This window comes from Poromitra crassiceps, assembly GCF_964638095.1.
Source record: "Poromitra crassiceps genome assembly, chromosome: 13".
NCBI lineage: Eukaryota > Metazoa > Chordata > Actinopteri > Beryciformes > Melamphaidae > Poromitra > Poromitra crassiceps.
Window position 1 is genome coordinate 32,831,294 of NC_139644.1, and position 20,483 is coordinate 32,851,776.

The following is a 20,483-nucleotide window of genomic DNA, read 5'->3' on the forward strand; positions in this document are numbered from 1 at the left end:
CATCTGGCAGCGTCAGGTTAACAGTTTTCACCCTATGGAGGCTGAAATGTGTCAAGTGTGTTTGTGTTTATGCCAGTTGGCTAAAAGGGGCGGTGAAATGCAGGGTGGCAGAGGAGTAGGGTGGGCTGCCCCTGCCATCCTGCATTTCGGAAATGTGGTCGCAGCTATTGCGAATTTGCGCTTGTTCAATGATGGGGCCTGAGATGGGGTTGAAATTATTTGACAATTTTGTGAACGCAAGGTCAAGTTTTCTATTTGAATTCATTCTTCATTCTTCAAGCGTGGGTAAGCCTATACCACCCTTTGACAGCACATAATGTATGGATTGCACTTTGTTAGTTTGGTTCCAGCAGCTACAATTAGTTGAATGAAAACTTGTCATAATTTATTCTGAGCTGATCATTTTGAGTGAATGGACAGCAGTCAATAACATAATTTTAATTATGTAACCTTATTTATTATATTTAATATTGAAGTCTCATTCCGTCTTGTTGCTTTACCATATATGAATTCTATGCAGCGCTCTATCATAACATGTGGGGCTGGACACTTGTATTTAGAACATTTCAGTTTTCATCATAGGAAACTGATAGAAATGCCTTTTTACAATTCAACGGTTTTCATTCATCAGCACTAAAAAGAAGTCTACCATAGTCAATTACTGAGGAACATGCACTCTCTCACTCACACGCACGCACGCGCACGCACACACACACACACACACACACACACACACACATACACACACACACACACACACACACACACACACACACACACACACACACACACACACACACTCTGCCTTATTTGCATGGCCTACTTGTGACTACTGTACTTGCAGTGTGTCTTGTATTGGAGCCCCTAGCATAAGCATCCCACATGTGTGTACTTGTACAACGGAGTGACAATAAATATATAGATGAGAGATGAGAGAATTGGTCTGGTAACAGATTCCATCACCACGAAGTCACGTGATATGCACCTTCCACCCAATGAACATTGACGTTTTGTGGATCGTGGGCGTTTCCGTGTCCTGGCCAAGGACCCTTAAAAAGAAGGATAAGACATCACTCACGTCACAGCGTTAGAATTTTGCTTTGGGGCCAGCCCAGACTTTTGGGGTCAGTTCAGTTGCTGTTGTTGTTGAGAATGGAATGGCCTGCCTGCCCAACAGCCCACACCTCAATCTAATTGAACACTTGTGGGATCAGCTCGGGCGTGCTGTACGTGCTCTACTCCCACATTCTGGAGGTAATCTGTGATAACCCTGGCTGGCTCTGTGGGGTTTAGAGGTAGGTCCCAGATTGTGGCAATATGGAATCACCACTGGCTGCAGAATCTCGTCCCTTGAGATTGCCTTCAGTGGTGACACCCTTGTTTTGCCATTGATAGAGATTTCGCCCTACACCATGATACTGCCCCCACCAAAAGCTGTACTCGATCGATGCAACAATCGGCATAGCATTCTCCAGAACATCTCCATACTTTGACCCTGCCATCCAACAACAACAACAATAATAAGAATAAGAATAATGAAAAAAAAATGATTTTTCAAACAAAGGTTAAACAAACATGATGGTTTATATGGGACTACCTAGTGCTCGCCCCATTCACTTCTGACTGGCCCCAAAGCAATATTCGAACGCTGTGACGTGAGTGATGTCTCTTCCTTCTTTATAGGTTCCTTTGTCCTGGCCTAGAGGCAGCGAGCGTGCAGCCACCGTCCATTAGCAGTAGCAAAAACGACACACCGGTGAGTGAAAATCTGTTATCTAACGTTAGTCTGCAAAATAAACACAATGTACTATTGTTTTCTGTTAAGTGGCCGCTGAATAGTAAGATATTGTAGTGTGAATAGTATTGTCTTGTATTATTTTCACAGCCCCTGGCTGTGCGTCCGTCCGGGAAGAATGCGGTTGGCTTTGTTCAATGAACAACTACTAGCTTGCTAACCGCTAGCTGTAGCTGGAAAATTCAATGAGGACTTGCATTTTGTCTTCTCGACCATTTTGGTACCGAACTGATATCTCGATCCAAACATAATTTGCGCGTAACGTATACTCGCGGCGGTGCGATGCAGGGTAAACATGGCAATTACTGACTGTCGTGTTTGCTGGGTAACGTTAGGTTGGCTCAGCTTTGTCGATGGATGATCATTTTTTCGGGGGTTGTTGCAACACTAAACCCAGTCAGACTACAGAACAGAGAATTAAAATGGCGTCTGTTTCTCTCCCCTGATGAGACTAGTGTCAGTGGTTCGCAGAAACTAGTTAACTCTTTCCTTTAGCCCACCTTTCCTAACACGTGAAGAACATCTATCCAAATTCGTCGGTGTAGCTAGCTAGCTAGCAAGAGGCGCTAGCTAGGGCTTTGGTCACGACAACAGGTTAGCCAGAAAGGCCTTGATATCATGCTTCACTTGTTGACTAAAAATAAAAATGAACACAATACGCCCCATCTTCACATTTAACGTTACTGCAGTTAGAAACTAACGTTATCCCCGCATTGATGTACATGATTAGCAATTTGCACCAGAACATGTGATCAGGATGGATCACGATGGAGGATGAATGAACAATGCTGTTGGGTCGATCACTTCCTCTCAGTTTACAGCCGATCTACTATGAATCACCTCATTCAATGGAAAGGAATTGCATCAAAATTTCCCCATTCCGGTGCACCTTACAATGAAGGCAATTGTGACCCCCCCCCAAATCATATTTTTTCTTGCAACAAAGAAACGAAATATAACACATTCCCTGTCTGCCTAGTTTCCGCACCATACATGATGTCTTGATTACAGCTAAACAATAGTTCGTAACCCTCACATCACTAGTCTTAGGGCAATACATTTGAAGAAAAGCAGTCATCCATGAAGGTGATTCGACTGACCTATACATGCATCCAATTCAATACGTTTCCAGCATTGTCCATATTTTCTCTGGTACACTGAACTCTGGGATTATTTTTGCCGATCATTGTTCTTATAATGTTAAACTGTCTTTCTCTGCTGGAAATGTGACTGTTTGACATGTCCATGAATTAGGCTATGTGCTTGAAACCGATTCATCACAATGAATCACTATATCCTATCAGCAGAAGTAGAGCTCCATTCAGTCCCTTAGGCATGTGCTGCTGTTCCAAGTGTCCTCTTTAGTTGCTCAGTGACATCTTGATTTCTTTCTGGCCTTCAGAATAGGTCTTAAATGAGTTGCATGTGTGCAGAGATTGCTTTTGTTTCAAATCAATCAACCCGTCCAAGAAACTGAACTGCAGGATCTAGCCTAGTTTCTGTCGCTCACAATCTCACCCACTACATCTTTTGCAACAACAAAAATCTCCCTTGTTTTTTAATCATTTCTAATCTTTTGTTTTTTCTATGCAGAGACAAACGGTACTCTCTGCTACAGTGAAGACCTTTCATTACTGCCATTCACTGGACAGAAGATTATTCGGTCTCCAGAGCAACCATGGTAACTATTTTGGTACAGTCTTTATTTTGTTCACTGATATTCCTATAGTAATATGGTGATATGGCATAAGTGTCTTTTCCTGGTTTTAAAGGCTACATTACAGTAAAGTGATGTCATTTTCTGAACTTACCAGACTGTTCTATTGTTTGCCTTTACCCACTTAGTCATTATATCCACATTACTGGTGGTTATTTATCAAAAATCTCATTGTATACATATTTTGTCAAAGCACCAATAGTCATCTCTACAATATCATTGCAATAGCGGTGACATGATACACTCAGTTCACGATACGATACACAATAGTTCACGATAACGATACGATATTTTAACAATATTTTTTTGCGATCGATTTGTAAGTTGAGGGGGCATCCTCCACGCTAATTTGAGTAATTTCACCATTTTCATCCTCCGTGTCTGTAACGTCCCTCGTCTGTTCAAACAAAGCAATGAAAAGGAGAGCGAGCATGCTATCAGATGCAGATCAGTGCCACCATGTTCAGCTTCTTTTTCTCACGATATGAGATTTCATCTCAACGATACATATTGTCACGTTTTGATATCGCGATATATTGTGACATCCCTACATTGCAGTATTGATAACAAGGTATTTGGTCAAGTACAGTCTTGTTTTAATAAGTGTGACATCACACATCACATGTGACTTTGACTAAGAACATTCAGGCACTTTGTAGAAAATACTGATATATACTGTATATTGTGTATCGCCATTCAGAATAAAAATACAGAGATGTGATTTCTTTTGTCCATATAAGGTCTTAAAAAGCATTAAATGTGACGTTAAAAATGGTGCAAGAACCCTGTAGTGGTCAACCTTCTTTCTAAAGCTTAATTCATACTTATTAGAAAGTGTCCCTCAGCACATGGTCGCAGACGAAAAAGAAAGTGTCGCTCATGGAGTCATGGTGTTGCATTTATACTTCAATGAACGTTCGCCTCGGTTCAACGGTCACGTGACACCCGAACGCTATAGTGCAGACAGCCAAGAGAAGAGAGGGAATGGAATGCACAGTGAAACCACCTCGGAGGCAAGATGTAACGTACTTGGCTGCAGCCGCATATAAACGATACACAACTCACATCCTCTCTCTCTGGGAAATTGGTCGCGATGTTCTTTGTGATTTTCACGAAGTCATACATCAAGGACAGGCTGATAAAAATAGCGGGGACACGTTCATTCATTTCAATCGAGCGAAAACCAAAACAAGGAAGTAAATCGCGTGCCGTCTATATAGCCAATCAGACTTGCGCGATACTATGACGTAGTCAGCGACACTAGACGTTTCACTAGGTAGCAGACACTGCTCGCCGACACTTGAAAGTGTCGACTCAAGTCCTCATTTCTGTCGGCGACCGTTTCAAAAGTGTTGGCAGACAAAGCTAAATTGAGCTGCCTTAAAGGATGGGTTTTCCGTGGGGAATATGAATATATATTAAATCTCACGCCCCTAAGGTTTTCGAATCCGTTGAAATTTTTGAAATTGGAGGTTTACTCACAGAGATATCAACCGAAATCCACTCTGTGTGTGGGGGGGGGTGGTGGGGGGGAGGTGCGGGTGCGGGGACTCGAAATACTACATTTCCCACAATGCACTGGGCTCGCGTGGCCTTCGTTTTTATGCCCACCCCTCAGGCATTTGGCTGATATCAAACTCCAGTAGGTGGCGGTAATGCACATATATGTTTGCCAACCGCCATAAAACTCAAAGAAGAAGAAGAAGAAGGCTTCGACAATGAAATATACAAAGAACAAGAAATAAATCGAAAATAAAATTGCCTCCAAATTGCACCAAATGTAAACGGTAGTATATATGTCGGGAGATGTCTTCATAAAAATTTTTTCATGCATTTTAAGGCATTTTCGTAGGAGTTACGCGCATCTGATGTTGTAACTATTTTCTGTAAAAATGTGTAAAAACGGGTACATTGCTCAGCGTTGATTTCGTTACTTCAACCCACCTACTACTAGATGTAAAATTTGACGAGCTTTCCAATGCCGCCAGTCCCGTGTCGATTAGTGCTTCCGTTCCTGAGATAATGGTCTCTTTGCAAGGAACTATGGGAAGCTAATATTAGCTACAGCAGGCTAGGCGGTTGACAAGATGGCTGCGTTTTTGTTTTGGTCAAGGCCTCTGAAGGGGCGTGGAGGACCTCTAGAGGCGGGACCATGGCCAACAACAGTTGTAGTTCATAGGTGCACGACTTCCGCAAGGCGGACTTAGGCCAGATGACGCGAAACGCGTCGGCTGGCCCAAAAAATATGTGAGAGATGCTTGATATCTCTGGCAGTGAATATCCAATTTCAAAAATTTCAACGGATTCGAAAACCTTAGGGGCGTGAGATTTAATATATATTCATATTCCCCACGGAAAACCCATCCTTTAATGCTTCATACATATGGACAGACCCCCTTATAGACACCTCTGCCCCTAGTGGCACATACAGTATGACATCATTGGCCACCTGGCCACTTTCTTCCGGCGACCTGGCCACGTATGACATCATCGGCGACCTGGCATCTGGCCATATATGACATCAGTGACCTGGCCACTTTCTTTTGGCGACCTCTGGGGGAGCTCCAAAAATTCCTCTATGCCAGAAAAGGCCTGGACTCATTAGACTGTAAACAGGCAAGCAGCCAAAACGTGGTGCATTGGCCCTGCTAATTAATGACATATCTCTCTTAACAGCATCAACAAATTGAGTCACATCTAATTTAAGTTGCAGCACTGATGGTGCCAGCATTTAGTCACTCCAATCTGCTCCAGGCTTTACGAACACATGCTGCAGCCTCCACTTCACTGCGCTCCTTTAAATAGGCTTTGGCTGCACTATACACACACACTCTCTCTCTCCCTCTCTCTCTCTTTCATCTTGTCTCTCTGTCCCTCTCTTTGGTCTTGTCTCTCTCTCCCTCTCTCTCTTTGGTCTTGTCTCTCTCTCGTCTTGTGTAATCACTGGTTGTAGCAGCCTGACCTAGACGGGGAGCCCTTATTTGTCAGTGTTAATTAATGACAGAGTGTATGTAAAAATACAAGGACTTCTAGTGTAATTATATAAACCTTTTAACCTTGATAAATGCTGTATAAAAAGTGTCAGGCTGTTCGATCAGTAGTGTTTAATTCTGCCTGGCAGCACAATGCAGACTGTTGATGCTCTATTACAAGTGGAGCTTTGCTTTGCACTGAGAGAGCTAATGCCACTCCCCTTAATGCACCAAGGCCATTAACTGTCTTTATACCATGGTCTGGGTGAATACTCGATTCTGATTGGCTGCAAGGTGTCCATTAGTTTGTGATAATGTACACCTAGCTAAATGGTCTGTTCACCGTTCATATCAATGCGCCAGGATCACTACAGGGCCGTTTGAGCTCTATACCACCGTTAACGCTTAATATGGCACTTTTATAAGTTTAGAAAAAAAATTAGTCGGTCAAAGTAACTATTTAGATTACCCCTGAGTGCTCAGTTTATTAAAATAACGGCTATTTAGAAATCTGATTTTCGTTCTGGTCAGCTGACAGAAGCCGGGCTCTCAGCTGTCAACTGTCAAACCCTCTGTTTACAACTTGCAGCAAGCAGCAGCCAGGCGCTCTGGGAGAGCGCGCGCTGCCTCTATCACTGATACAAATCAAGTCGAAGAGGAAAGATCAACAAAAAGAAAACAACGAAATGGGCAGTTAATAGCAACACACTGAGAGACGTCCTTGCACAAAACATGCCTGGACTCCAACATAGAAAGCTGATGGTTTTCAGTCTACTCCAGCCTTTGCCGTTTGCTTTTATTTCGTATGTTACATACAATTGGCTAAATTATTAGTTAGCTTGACTCTAGAATTGTGCCAGGTGCAGGCACTAAGCGGCCATTTTATCCAATGATAGCCTAATCTTGAGCAGCCGAGGGGACTATTTTGTCTCGCCGGTTCTCAACTCATATTCAAGGTTATGAACACTAGATTTTGATTGCAAACTGCATGGAAATATAAATGAATGGTCTTGTTTTGTTTCTTTGGCAAGTGACCATGGTATAAGCGGCTCGTCGTGCATTAACCCTTACTTATCTTGGGTATATTTTGGTATCTAGTATAACCCCATTCTTCCTCCTATAGGCCAGCAGCACCTAACAATTATTTTCATTATCGATTAATCTGTTGACTAATTGATTAGTTTGGTCTATAAAATGGTGAAAAATGTCCAATCACGTCCCCCCAAAAGCCCAGGATGACGTCAACCGTCCCCAACCCAAAGATATTCAGTTAACTGTCATTATCACTCGTAGAAGACTAAAGAAACCAGAAAATATTAACATTTAAGAAGCTAATATTTAATTTTTTGTCTTAAATGTTCAAACGTTTAATCAATTAGAAAAATAGATGGCGAGTAATTTTCTGTTGGTCGAATCTATTAATGGACTATTGCAGCGCTCTGGTTCCTTCCTAAGTTAGTCTTCAGTGACTCTTAGCTCTTTCACTTCAAGCACCTCCCTGATACTGGTCCTATCTTCAAATCCTGGCTTCTCTCCAACCCTCCCCAGCCTCCTCCAATGCGCCACCGCTCCATGCGCATCTTCATGAACGACGACCGCCATGTCATGGCCAAGCACTCCGCCATCTACCCCACTCAGGAGGAGCTGGAAAGTGTACAGAACATGGTGTCCCACACAGAGAAGGCCCTCAAGTCTGTCTCCGATTGGCTGGATGAACAGGAGAAGGGTTGGATCAAGCCTGACCCCGATGCCACAGAGGTTGAGAAAGAGAGGTGAGGATGTGGAAGGTCATTCCTCACGTTCGCTTGGTAGACATAAACTGACCGTGGCTAGCTACTGGTCAAGGGTCAAACCATCAGGGCATTTCATTGAGTAATAAACCTCCTTTTCAACAACTTTGATGGTTTTATATTGCATTTAACTTCCAAACGTCTTCACGTCAAGTACCCCCAAATTGTCTTTGTCATTCTCAACATTCCCTCATTGCGCGAAGAGCCTCTTGCTTATTATTGTCCTTTTTTTCCATTATATCTGCTGTCTTTTTCAAGTGAGCCCAAGGAGCAGGGGAGCCATGCCAGCCGCTCCCTACGTGGGGTGATGAGGGTGGGCCTGGTTGCCAAGGGCTTGCTGCTGAAGGGGGATCTGGACCTGGAACTGGTGCTCCTCTGTAAGGACAAGCCCACCATCACTCTGCTGAAGAAAGTGTCCGAAAACCTGGCTGTGCAGCTCAAGGTGAGGACGGCCACGATACGGCTAATTAGGCACGCCACGGGGGATGGACAGTGTTTGAGTTTAATTAACGATTCACACCTGTTGTTGAGTTTTACTAACGAGGGGAGCTAATAAGAAGAATGTTGTTAAATAGAATTACAGTTATCAGAGGGGGCAAACAACCCCAACGATTCAAGGAAAGGATTGTAAGCGTTTCAAAGAAGTAATGGGTAATAAGGACCTTGCTTTTCTTTTAGCTTGACGGACACTTTTGATAGTTGTAAAACCTTGCTTCTGCTTTGCACGTTCATAGGTGATCACAGAAGACAAGTATGTGGTCAGCCAGCACATCCGCGAAGCCACTATCGTCATCAAGAATGCCAAGGAGCCTCCCCTCACCCTGACCATCCACATGACGTCCCCGCTGGTCCGCGAGGAGGTGGAGAAGGCCGCTGCCGGAGGTAAGCTCCCGCAGGAACGCCTCGGAGTCGCCTCCCCCAAGCAGGGGGGGGGCTGGAGGCAGGCAACCAGGCTAGACAGATATTGTTTATTGGGCCTTCAATGGAGCTAGGGGATATGAATGAACATGTCACATAATGAAACTGTGCTATTCTTATAGCTCTCTAGACACTCTCGTAGTTCCATGTAATGTGATTGTACATTTTTGATGGCCCAATATACAGTACAGGACAGGTAGCTTTACTGACATGGTGAAGACAAGACATGGCTTTTGTCTTACCCCTTTATGATCAAGGCACCAACGATATGAAGGCTTACTGAGAATAAAAAAAAAAAAAAAAAGAGAGACCACTTTGTTTGCATGTGTTTTTATTATTGATGATGAACGGTTTGCATTGCAGCAAAAATGAGTAGCAGTATGTGTGGTGGAACGGTCTTTGGTTGCTCGACCCAGCAGTGACTAGTGTCTCTGATGTTCCTTTAGCAGGGAAGGCCAGGGGTTATAGATAACGATGAGGGACACTTGGATTCTGCGTGGCTGAATGTCATGAAGTGTGTCCAGCCACAGTCCAAATCCAGGGCATCAGCCCCCAGTAGTCAGGCAGCAATGGATACAGGAATCCTCAAATATATACCGGTAGCATTGGCATTTAGGAGGGACAGTCAAGTCATTGAAGTTGGTAGCTGCACAGTGACATTATCATTCTACATTCTTTTTGGATGTTCTCCGCAATCAGGGATGCAAACTAGTCACCTTTAGGTGACAGTCCCCTTTTTGATCAAAAAGATAGGGCACTTAAGTGAATGATTTTATGTCTGTCCTGGTATTTGCCAATTGCCACCTATTTCCCCACTATCCACGAGTTTGCATCCCTGCAGCAAATGGTGAGGTTCTCCGTTTTGTCAGGTGTTGAACCTTGACCTTATCTATAACCCCGTGCCGACAGTGAAGCCCCGTTTGGGTCTCTTGTAAAGCCATCAGTTTTGCTGCAGTGTGGACTTGTTTTGATACGACCCTTTTGTGCATCTGATAACTTCTGCCTGTGGTTCCAATTCTGATTCTCTCTGTCAAGCCTTCTAGTTTGTCAATTTTTAGGGACGCTGGACCTTTGACCAACTGGCCGCTCTCTGTCTCGGAAGGGGCTATGTGCAGTATACCCAGTATAGGGGCAAAGGGGAGGGGCTCTACCTCCTGCCTGTGACAGAAAAGCAAAGCGCTGGAACTGAGGCATCCCTTTGAGTTCACATTGAATCAACCATGGATGGAGAGACAACCTCCCATTTGACACAGCCAATTATCCTTCCATTCATACACCACCATACATTCCTATATGACATGCCCTGGATTTTTTAATGATTTCCCATAAATCAATGTCAAGTGAAACCCACTTCACAACCTTACATTTTTACAGTCGTTCTGGTGGGTTTTAAGCTTAAGTCTTTAATCATTGTATGCCGGACCATACAAAACCATTTGAACTGGGAGGTTGAGAGCGTTTGGTGGTTCTCCAGTGGAGGGGTCCCCCTCCCCTTTCCCCTCCTGCCTGTGGTTTGGGAAGGCTGCCTGCGTTCCCCCTGGCCGGCTGACAGAACTCCCCTTGGTCAAACTGTACCTTGTCTTCTTATTCCACCCGCCAATAGAAACGCTTTCAGTCAACGATCCCCCGGATGTTCTGGACAGGCAGAAATGCCTAACTGCCTTGGCGTCTCTCCGCCACGCCAAGTGGTTCCAGGTTTGCATCTTGTCTTTATTTGTCTAAAACAAAAGTTTTGAGTTGTTGTTTTTAATGCTATATGTTTTTTTTTTTTTTTTGTCTTTTATTTAGGCGTTCCATGTGTTGTTGTTTTTCTTTGCCCTTTTTGTTTTTGGAAGTGCATTTCCTGTAGAAATACGTAATGATCTGTACGTTTTTGTTTCCAAGGAAACCTTTGTCATTACATTGTTGTAGAGTTGCGTTGCTCACTTAACCGGTTCTATTGCAGTGCCATTTTAAAGAAGTCCATTGCTGCTTTTTAGTCCCCAAATTCAACAAGTCTCCCAGGCAAGCATTTACATTAACAGCTGCTTAACTCAAATTAACAGAGATAAAGACATGGGACTAATATATCATGTATCCGGGTGCAATATTTCTACGTATCAGTCTTGGTGTGAGTGATAAGTCTTTGTTATTTTCATCTTGACACAAGCTACTTGTAGAGCACCTTCCGCTGCCCCATTCTGTTGTGTGGAAGAGAAAGATGGTCCTTTTTGGTAGTGAACTATGTTGATTATTTGTGTCATCTTTGGCTCTCATACTATAACAATCAGTACTCCATCTCTGCAGCTTGTTCTTGTAGAGTATGTGGCCTCGACCTCTCCCCCCCATGCTCTCTGGCTGTCTGTTTTCTGTGTGCCACAAAAGCAATAGGAATATTGCACCTTGTTTTTAACTTGTCACCGACTCACCGTTCCCCCCTTGGTATCCTTCAAATGATAACACACACTGAAAAAAATATCACGGCACATCATTTCAAGTAGCTCACAAACAATGACTTGGTTTTCTCATTAAAGTTGGTGTTGAGCTATCTTTTACTCCTTCATGATCTAAATTCATAAGCATGTTTTTTCCCACAAATAACGTAAATTTGCCACGTGTATGATAACTATACCATTGCTCAAGTCAGCTATTGACTTAGAATGTTTGTTAAACAGTGATGATAAGTAGGGTCTTCAGACTGAGTGATCAAACATTATTCTATCCTCCAATATCTTCTATTCATTTCAACCATAATGACAAAGCTAAGCCGTTATAGTCTGTGTGGCTTTATTTACTTTGATTTATTTTCTACTTGGCTGTATATCTTTCTTGTATGCTCTTTAAAGTCTTCCTCTTTGGCTAAGACCCCCTGTCCTCCTCCTGCCCCTCCCCCCTCCCTCCCTTGTGTCCCCAGGCCAGGGCCAACGGGTTGCGCTCCTGTGTCATCGTCATCCGCATCCTGAGGGACCTGTGTGCCCGCGTCCCCACATGGGCCCCGCTTCGTGGCTGGGTGAGTTCTGTGTGCCCGCGTCCCCACATGGGCCCCGCTTCGTGGCTGGGTGAGTTAGAGGGACCTGCGTGCCCGCGTCCCCACATGGGCCCCGCTTTGTGGCTCGGTGAGTTCTGTGTGCCCGCGTCCCCACATGGGCCCTGCTTCGTGGCTGGGTGCGTTAGAGGGACCTGCGTGCCCGCGTCCCCACATGGGCGCCGCTTCGTGGCTGGGTGAGTTAGAGGGACCTGTGTGCCCGCGTCCCCACATGGGCCCCGCTTCGTGGCTGGGTGAGTTAGAGGGACCTGCGTGCCCGCGTCCCCACATGGGCCCCGCTTTGTGGCTCGGTGAGTTCTGTGTGCCCGCGTCCCCACATGGGCCCTGCTTCGTGGCTGGGTGCGTTAGAGGGACCTGCGTGCCCGCGTCCCCACATGGGCGCCGCTTCGTGGCTGGGTGAGTTAGAGGGACCTGTGTGCCCGCGTCCCCACATGGGCCCCGCTTCGTGGCTGGGTGAGTTAGAGGGACCTGTGTGCCCGCGTCCCCACATGGGCCCTGCTTCGTGGCTGGGTGCGTTAGAGGGACCTGCGTGCCCGCGTCCCCACATGGGCGCCGCTTCGTGGCTGGGTGAGTTAGAGGGACCTGTGTGCCCGCGTCCCCACATGGGCCCCGCTTCGTGGCTGGGTAAGTTAGAGGGACCTGTGTGCCCGCGTCCCCACATGGGCCCCGCTTCGTGGCTGCGTGAGTTCTGTGTGCCCGCGTCCCCACATGGGCCCCGCTTTGTGGCTGGGTGAGTTAGAGGGACCTGTGTGCCCGCGTCCCCACATGGGCCCCGCTTCGTGGCTGGGTGAGTTCTTGGCGTTCAGCCTGCCAGCTGTATCTGATGGCCTCCTTAGCCTGGTTGAATTTTTCCCCCTCTTCAGATGAGTAAATTCTAACTTGACAGGCTAGAATTGTGCATCTTGTGAAATGGTAACATGCAAAAGGCTGGGGGATGCCCAACTTTTCGACACTCCAGAAGAATGTACTTTTACATTCTTCAACGGCACAACGGTATTTAACGCATACCGGTATTTAAATGGTCCGTTTGCGTTTATGAGTTCAAACAGTGAACCTCTCAAGCAGTTTACAACTTGAATGCTACGGTCTCTTGGTGTTGGCGTGCACTTGCGGCTTGATGTGTTGTTGCAACAACTAAATGGGGAATTCCTGGGTTTTGCTCTCCTGAATACGCGGAATACACCTCCATTCATTCAACTTGAAAGGAAAGGATGTGTAGGGGTCCTTGGACTTGTATTCTTTGACGCACACAGTCTTGGGGTTTGCAGAGCAGCGAGGTCAGGATGTTTCAGCCAAGTTTTGCTGACGCCTATCTAAATAAACCTTGCCCCGTCTGTGCCGCGCAATTATGCAGAGCCATTCGCCGAAAGGTTGGCCGGAGTGCTATGCGTTCACGTGCGTATCCCGCGTCCGTTTGGAGCGTCCGTCGTGCGCGTCCTATCCAAATCGCTATGCATATGCTCCGAATGGACGCAGGAAAAGCGGGGCCTGCCCTGCAGCCATCATGCGCACGTGAACGCGTAGATAAAAAGCAAGTATCTCCGCCCAGGATGTCGGGTTGTTTTTTCCGTGAGTGTTTTGACAGGCAGTAAGTAGCCTACTATGTGACAACAAAATAAATGTGCACGCACTGACTGGATGAATGCGAGACGCTGACACTACAAAGTTACATTCATTAACCAAAAATAATTTGCGGATCTACCGCTAAGCACCCTTAGATCTACCAGTAGATCCTGATCGACTGGATGGGCACCACTGGACTAGGCTCATAAGTTTGGTTAGAATACTCACCACCACCACACTGTATTCTTTGATTCACCGTGACACTTTTAATAAAGCTTTCCCCCCCCCCGCTTGGATACAAAGCGACAAGGCAGCGGCGTCACTATCGTAATATTTGAGAGATGTCACGTAATGGCCGCACACTTCCACTGTATTCCGTGACCTAGATTGAACAGAACATCCTTGTAACAAAGAGTCTCCTCCTCTCTTCTGCCTTGCAGCCGCTGGAGCTGCTCTGTGAGAAAGCCATTGGCACAGGGAACCGGCCCATGGGGGCAGGAGAAGCTCTGCGGAGGGTTTTAGAATGTCTGGCTTCAGGAATCCTCATGGCAGGTATGAATGGTATGAAATTAATTTGCCTTTTCCATCATTTTGTTTGTTTGCTCGTGTGAGAGATGAAGGTGGATTCCTAACTGTCGCTCCTCTGTTGTCTGTAGATGGTGCTGGAATCTGCGATCCCTGTGAGAAGGAGTTGACAGATGCTATTGGTCACCTGGACCGCCAGCAGAGAGAAGACCTCACACAGAGTGCCCAGGTGAGTGCGATAAAAGTGTGCGTGTTCACAACCCAGCGGATGTGTAACATGAAATTCACGATGTCTGTCTCTCTCTCGTGTCTCCAGCACGCCTTAAGGCTGTCTGCCTTCGGTCAGCTTCACAAAGTGCTTGGGATGGATCCCCTGCCCTCTAAGATGCCTAGGAAACCCCGTAGTGAGACCCCTATCGATTACACAGGTATGATGACCAGGTTCCTCTGGACGCCCTGTACAATTTAAGTGATCCACAATAGTCAGTGTAGAGACGGCCCTCTCATACCGACTGATGAGACCATACACATTGGAACACCCACGGGCCGGATGCGAACTGGCGACCTGTCATCGGTGCCACTCAACTGTGAGGTCATTAATATGTCACTGCAAGTGTGAGGTCATTGATGATGTCACGGCGAGTGTGAGGTCATCGATGATGTCATAAGTGCAGTTGCGATATCACCGGTGATGTCATACGTGCAAGATATAAATAAGCGATGTTTAGTCTGTTGTTCGACTGCTACGTACTTGATCGGCTGCCTTCTCTCCCTACAGTCAGATTAAAGACTGTGCCTTTCAAATTCTCATGGCATGATTTTGTGTCTGATTCAGTGCAAATCCCACCCAGTACAACCTATGCCCCACCAATGAAACGGCCCATTGAGGAAGAGGAGGGAACTGACGACAAGAGTCCCAACAAGAAGAAGAAGAAGCTGCAGAAGAAATGTAAGTGCTCACGAGTGTCATCTTGTTTTAGCTCTTGTATTTGTTGTTTTGTGAAGTTAAACAAACTTTTAAATGGGGTACAGTTGGCTCCATATATATTTGGACATTAAATACAATCATCATTTTGGCTCTGTACACCACCACAATGGACTTGAAATGAAACAATCAAAATGTGCTTTAACTGCAGACTCCCAGCTTTAATTTGATGCTATAGTACTTACATCCAAATGAGGTGAACGGTGTAAGAATTACATTACATTTTAAGGGACCAAAATTAGATTTTAAGCGACCAAAGGTAATTGGACAAACGAACATAATCATCCAATCGCCCGATGAGTTCTGAAGCTTTTGGCGAATATGAGCAGATAATATTGCCCGAAACACTTCAGAATGAATCCTAACTATTTGGCCATGGCAGCTGTGAACATTAATATTACCTAATTTGATTCTCAACCTTTTTCATATCAAGCACCATGACTCTGTAGGTAACGGTGAGACTTCTTCTACATTCTCTAATAGTATCTTCTCATAAATGAAATAATGGTCAAGATGAACATTTCATCAGTTTGCTGGGCGCCCCCTGGTGGTCCCTGGAGCCCACGTTGACAACCACTGACCTAGTTTACCTAGTTTGTTAGTTTACCAAAAATGGCATGCTAGTTGCGGTGTCCCGCTGCTGTATATTCATGTATTTCTTGGGGTAATGGAGTGTCTTCTTGCTCCCTCTACTCGTAGCCCCAGAGGAGAAGGCGGAGCCTCCCCAGGCCATGAATGCTTTGATGAGGCTGAACCAGCTGAAGCCAGGTCTCCAGTACAAACTGATCTCCCAGACTGGCCCGGTCCATGTTCCAGTCTTCACCATGTCTGTAGAAGTGGATGGCAAGCTCTTTGAGGCGTCTGGCCCCTCCAAACGAACTGCCAAGCTGCATGTAGCTGTCAAGGTGAGCACCGCTTTGGCAGTGAATGTATTTGGGTTATTGCATCAAAGCCCATTGTTTTTGCCACATTATTTAAAATGTCAAATTCTTTATTTAACGCTCAACGAATCTGCCTGGATTAATCGCAGGTCCTCCAGTACATGGGCCTTCCCACAGGAGTGGAGCTAAAGACTGCCGAGCCACCAACAAAACCAGAGGAGGTGGTCGTTAAAGTTGAAGAATTGAGACCAGTGGTCACGCCCACTGAGACGAGCACCACTCCTGCCACAGCAACAGTCAACGCAGACGCCACCGATGCTGCAGAGGTACAGGGCTACTTCCCGTCTGTGAGCAAGCTAACACTCTTCTACTGCCGAATGCCACCAGATACTGACCATCTCCATCTCCTCCTCTCAGAATGCTCGCCAGCAGGGACCAATCCTGACCAAACACGGCAAGAACCCTGTGATGGAGCTGAACGAGAAGCGGCGCGGCCTGAAGTACGAGCTCATCTCGGAGACGGGCGGCAGCCATGACAAGCGCTTTGTCATGGAGGTGGAGATCGATGGCCTGAAGTTCCAGGGGACAGGGTCCAATAAGAAGGTGGCCAAGGCCTACGCTGCTCTGTCCGCCTTGGAGCGCCTCTTCCCTGAGGGCTCTGTGACCGAGGCAGTGAAGAAGAAGAAAGGTCCTCCCATGGTAAGCACCCGGGAGAAAGGATGATCAAGTCCAAAGCTGGCATTTAGCCTTGGCTCAAACCTGCCAGGCCCTATGCACATTTTAGTGGTGGCCCTCACGGAGAGAATATTATGAATCATTGCTATTTATTCAGTATGCATGAAATTGCAAAATGAAACATTCTCTCTCTCTCTCTTGCTCTAGCATACCTATCCTACCATAAATGTGGGAGGTCCAGCAGGCGGGGACTCTGCCAACCCCAGGGGCAGAGGGAGAGGAGGCCGAGGCCGCGGAAGGGGCAGAGGCTTTAATAACGGAGGAGGCTATAACCAAGGAGGTAAAGACATACTTTTGCCACATTGCTTTTTGAAATGATAAGAGTTCTGTAACGGTGACATAGTAATCCATTGCCAATATTGTGTCAATTCATCATGTTGTGTCATCCAACCAGGTGGCTTCGGAACTTATGGATATTCGAACAACGCTAACTCCGGATACAGTGAGTATTCGTTTGATTCTTCACAATTGTGTTTTGATTACATAAGTACTCCTTCTCTGGGTTGCAGTTAGAATCTCAGCCAGAACGTCTGCATAGATATCCTAACATCCTGGGGCAGGATGGTACACCTGGACAGGACTGCACAAAAACAAAGCTCCTCGTACATGTATTCCACCAATCTGTGAATGAAATACTGTACCCTACAATATAGCATATTGCTGAAAACTACAGGCTCGCTACCTCAGAAATGATCAGATAAAAGTCAAACATATTGGGATGTTCTTCAATACCCCACTTCAATGAATTTTACATTTCTCTGCTTTAAGCCACAGGAATCAACCTCTTTTTTTACAAGCTCCCTCTTATAATAACCCCTTTCTTCCTCCTGGCAACTTGTTCTGAGGACTGACCTACCCGAGTGTGACAGGAGCAGAGAAATCTAAAAACCCAACAAACAAAATCAGTTTGACCGCAATCTGACCAAATGAATGCCAACTGCCTCTTTTATGGCAGACAAAACAAAAGAAACCAAAAAATCTAATTTTGATTTTTCCTTCCCCCTTCTCTGCCCTGTCTCACTCTTTAGGTGACTTTGTGTCAGACTGCTATGGCTACTACGAGTTTGCGACCTAGATCTTCCCCCAATGTTTTAGAAAATCAAAAACAAAGCTGTAGAGAGGATAAAAATGGACAAAAACTCAATAGTGTTCCAGCCCCGCATCATGAACGCCCTTCACCACCAAGTCCGCAACCCGAGGAACACAGTCACAGCAACCCTTCCTTCTGCCTTGCCAATCCATATATGGTGTCCTGACACCTCGGGGAGACGAGATGCCACAGAGAGCATGTAGCCATAGTCACCTTCTGTTCTCAACTCATGCTCTGGATGTATCTGAACACCTGGATCTGCCAAAACTCTGGGCTTGATATATCGTGAATTACCTCCAGTTGTTGGACTGTGGGAGAAGAGCTTAGTTTTTAATCTGTTGGATGAGGATTATGAGTTGTACAACATACTGCCTATTGGATATTGTCAAGCCAGACTGGTATCTACTGGGCTCTGTCTCCATACTCAAAATATGAAAATCTTCTGTGAATTGTCTTTATTTCATTACTTTGACTTTCTATCAGTCACTTCCAGTCATGATCAAGCTGTCTTTGTCTTTTCTGTTGTGCTTTTGAAAGATGGATCATGGACACATTGTTTCTGTAGTACGTGCTGATTTGGTGTCTTATCAACAACACTGCTGAAGTGGTGGCTACTGAATGCATGATGGAGATACATGGTCTTACTTTGACAGATGGATGGATACATGGTCTTACTTTGACAGTGTTCAGTGTTTGCTAGTCACATCTGTGGCACAGCATCAGGCACAGATGGACTGATGCTGTCCCACACTAACGGACTGGATGAATTTGATAATTGGTGTATGATTGAGAAGGGAAACGGTTCTTGTTCTTCTAGTGGTTTTTATATGTTTTTGCTTTTTTTAAATAAATGTGGTGTCACCATTCAATATTGTGGAACTATATTGTCTGATTCAATTTGTATTGTTTTGCATGGAGCCATTATAAAGTCACATGCAGTGAACGTAACCAGCACCTCTCGTATACATTTTGTCCTTGTGTCCATTCTAAGACTTTTCCGTGCTGTCCTTTCAAATTCCCAGATTACTACAACAATAGTGGCACAAATGGAGGTACTGGGGCATCAAGCACCCCTACAGGTGGCGCTGCAGCCACCACAGCACCGGGATCAGCACAGGGTTCCTATGGCTCCTATGGTTCCTATGGCTACCCGAATGATGCAACCTACACTGCTCCCTCCTCTGCCCCAAAACCCCCCAATAAAAAACCTCCCTTGCACCAGGGAGGGAAGTCTGCCTTTCCAGGCCCCCCAGGTGTTACTGGTGGGCCCGCAGGGGGATACCAGTCCAGCACTCCCACAGGACAGGGCTCCTATAACCAGTATGGCCAGGGCTATGGGCAGGGGAAGAAGAATTTCTCCCAGAACCAGAGTCAGGGGGCAGCAGGGGGATACTCCTACACTCCTGCCACTGCCTACCCTAGCCAGGTGACCGGGGGAGCGACAGGAGGCAGCCAAGACTACAGTTATGAAGGTGAGTTGAGGAAAAACGTAATTCTTGTGTTTTTTACCGCCGCAAAGTCGGACTGAATATTGCAGATGGTGGTTTTATGGAAAATTGTTTCGCTAATGGTCACATTCTTTCCTCATAGGCTACAACAGCCAGTCGAATTACAATTCACAGGGAGGTGGCAACCAGGGGTTTGGCACAAACCAAGCTCCGTACTACAACCCAGCGGGCTACAACAGAGGAGACCCCAACATGAATAACCAGTACAGATAGACTGTCATCACTGCATCATCGTGACCTTTGACCCTATCATCCGCACCAAGCACCCCATTTCAGTGTCTCAAGCCTTCTCCAAAGAAAGCGATTGGCGGTTAGCCTGTGCTCTATGGCTTTTCCATGTTTGCTTCTTATGTGCTTTTTTGGGTTTATATGTAGCAAATGTGGGCACAAAATGAAAAGTCTGGACATTTTAGTTGTCTGGGCTGATTTTTGGCTGAATTTAGTGGTCTGTTTCAGTGGTGTGGTCAGTGCTTAGTGTTGTATTTTAGGTTGTTTATTTTTTAGTCTATCCCACCAATCAATGTCCTCATCACTAAATATGAAGGGTGATGCTGCAAAATACTCAATAGCTCTGGCTTGGGTTTCCTTATAAGGACAGCTGTGTAGCGCCTGCTACTTTTATTTTATCCTCCTGTGCAACCAGTCAAAGATTTGTTGACCACTTGTAGTTTTCAACTACTGAGGATTGTTGTATTTTTTGTTTTGTTTATTGTAACAATACAATTTATTTGAGAACTGCTTGACTCCCCCCCCCACCCCCCTTTCATTGCTTGTAATTTTGGCTTATTTTGTAATATTTTATCTTATGTGATGTAGTTATTTTAATAAATCCTTTTGGAGATTACTGGAAAGATATTTACATTTCTGATGTCCAAACCACATTTCTGCTCAATGTAGCTTTTGGTTGGGTGGGATTTCTGTTAATGTATAAGAGTGTTTGTATCAATATTAAAGGATTTTTATTTTGAAGGAAATGCTT

The 20,483-nt window shown here is 45.4% G+C and overlaps 1 protein-coding gene across 4 annotated transcripts; it reads left to right on the plus strand.

Moving 5' to 3' along the window:
* Positions 1-1,705: 1,705 nt before the first annotated feature.
* On the plus strand, positions 1,706-20,465 carry ilf3b (interleukin enhancer binding factor 3b). Of its 4 annotated transcripts, none has more exons than XM_083649641.1 (18): positions 1,706-1,756; positions 3,389-3,476; positions 8,033-8,256; positions 8,533-8,716; positions 9,009-9,156; positions 10,796-10,887; positions 12,086-12,181; positions 14,221-14,341; positions 14,437-14,534; positions 14,622-14,733; positions 15,141-15,254; positions 15,990-16,195; positions 16,321-16,497; positions 16,589-16,870; positions 17,054-17,186; positions 17,301-17,348; positions 19,019-19,468; positions 19,587-20,465. In XM_083649641.1, exons 2-18 carry the CDS (start codon positions 3,474-3,476, stop codon positions 19,715-19,717), a joined length of 2,619 nt encoding a protein of 872 aa, XP_083505767.1. In that variant the 5' UTR covers positions 1,706-1,756; positions 3,389-3,473; the 3' UTR covers positions 19,718-20,465. The 4 variants fall into 4 exon arrangements, with proteins under 4 accessions (XP_083505767.1, XP_083505768.1, XP_083505766.1 ...); XM_083649642.1 differs by having other exon boundaries at positions 14,221-14,332; XM_083649640.1 differs by having other exon boundaries at positions 14,221-14,332; positions 14,437-14,733.
* The last annotated feature ends 18 nt before the right edge of the window (positions 20,466-20,483 follow it).

Coding starts and splice junctions, on each gene's coding strand:
- ilf3b (XM_083649640.1), top strand. Junction 17,349..19,018: donor CAACGCTAACTCCGGATACA/GTGAGTATTCGT, acceptor TCAAATTCCCAG/ATTACTACAACAATAGTGGC. Junction 19,469..19,586: donor CCAAGACTACAGTTATGAAG/GTGAGTTGAGGA, acceptor CTTTCCTCATAG/GCTACAACAGCCAGTCGAAT.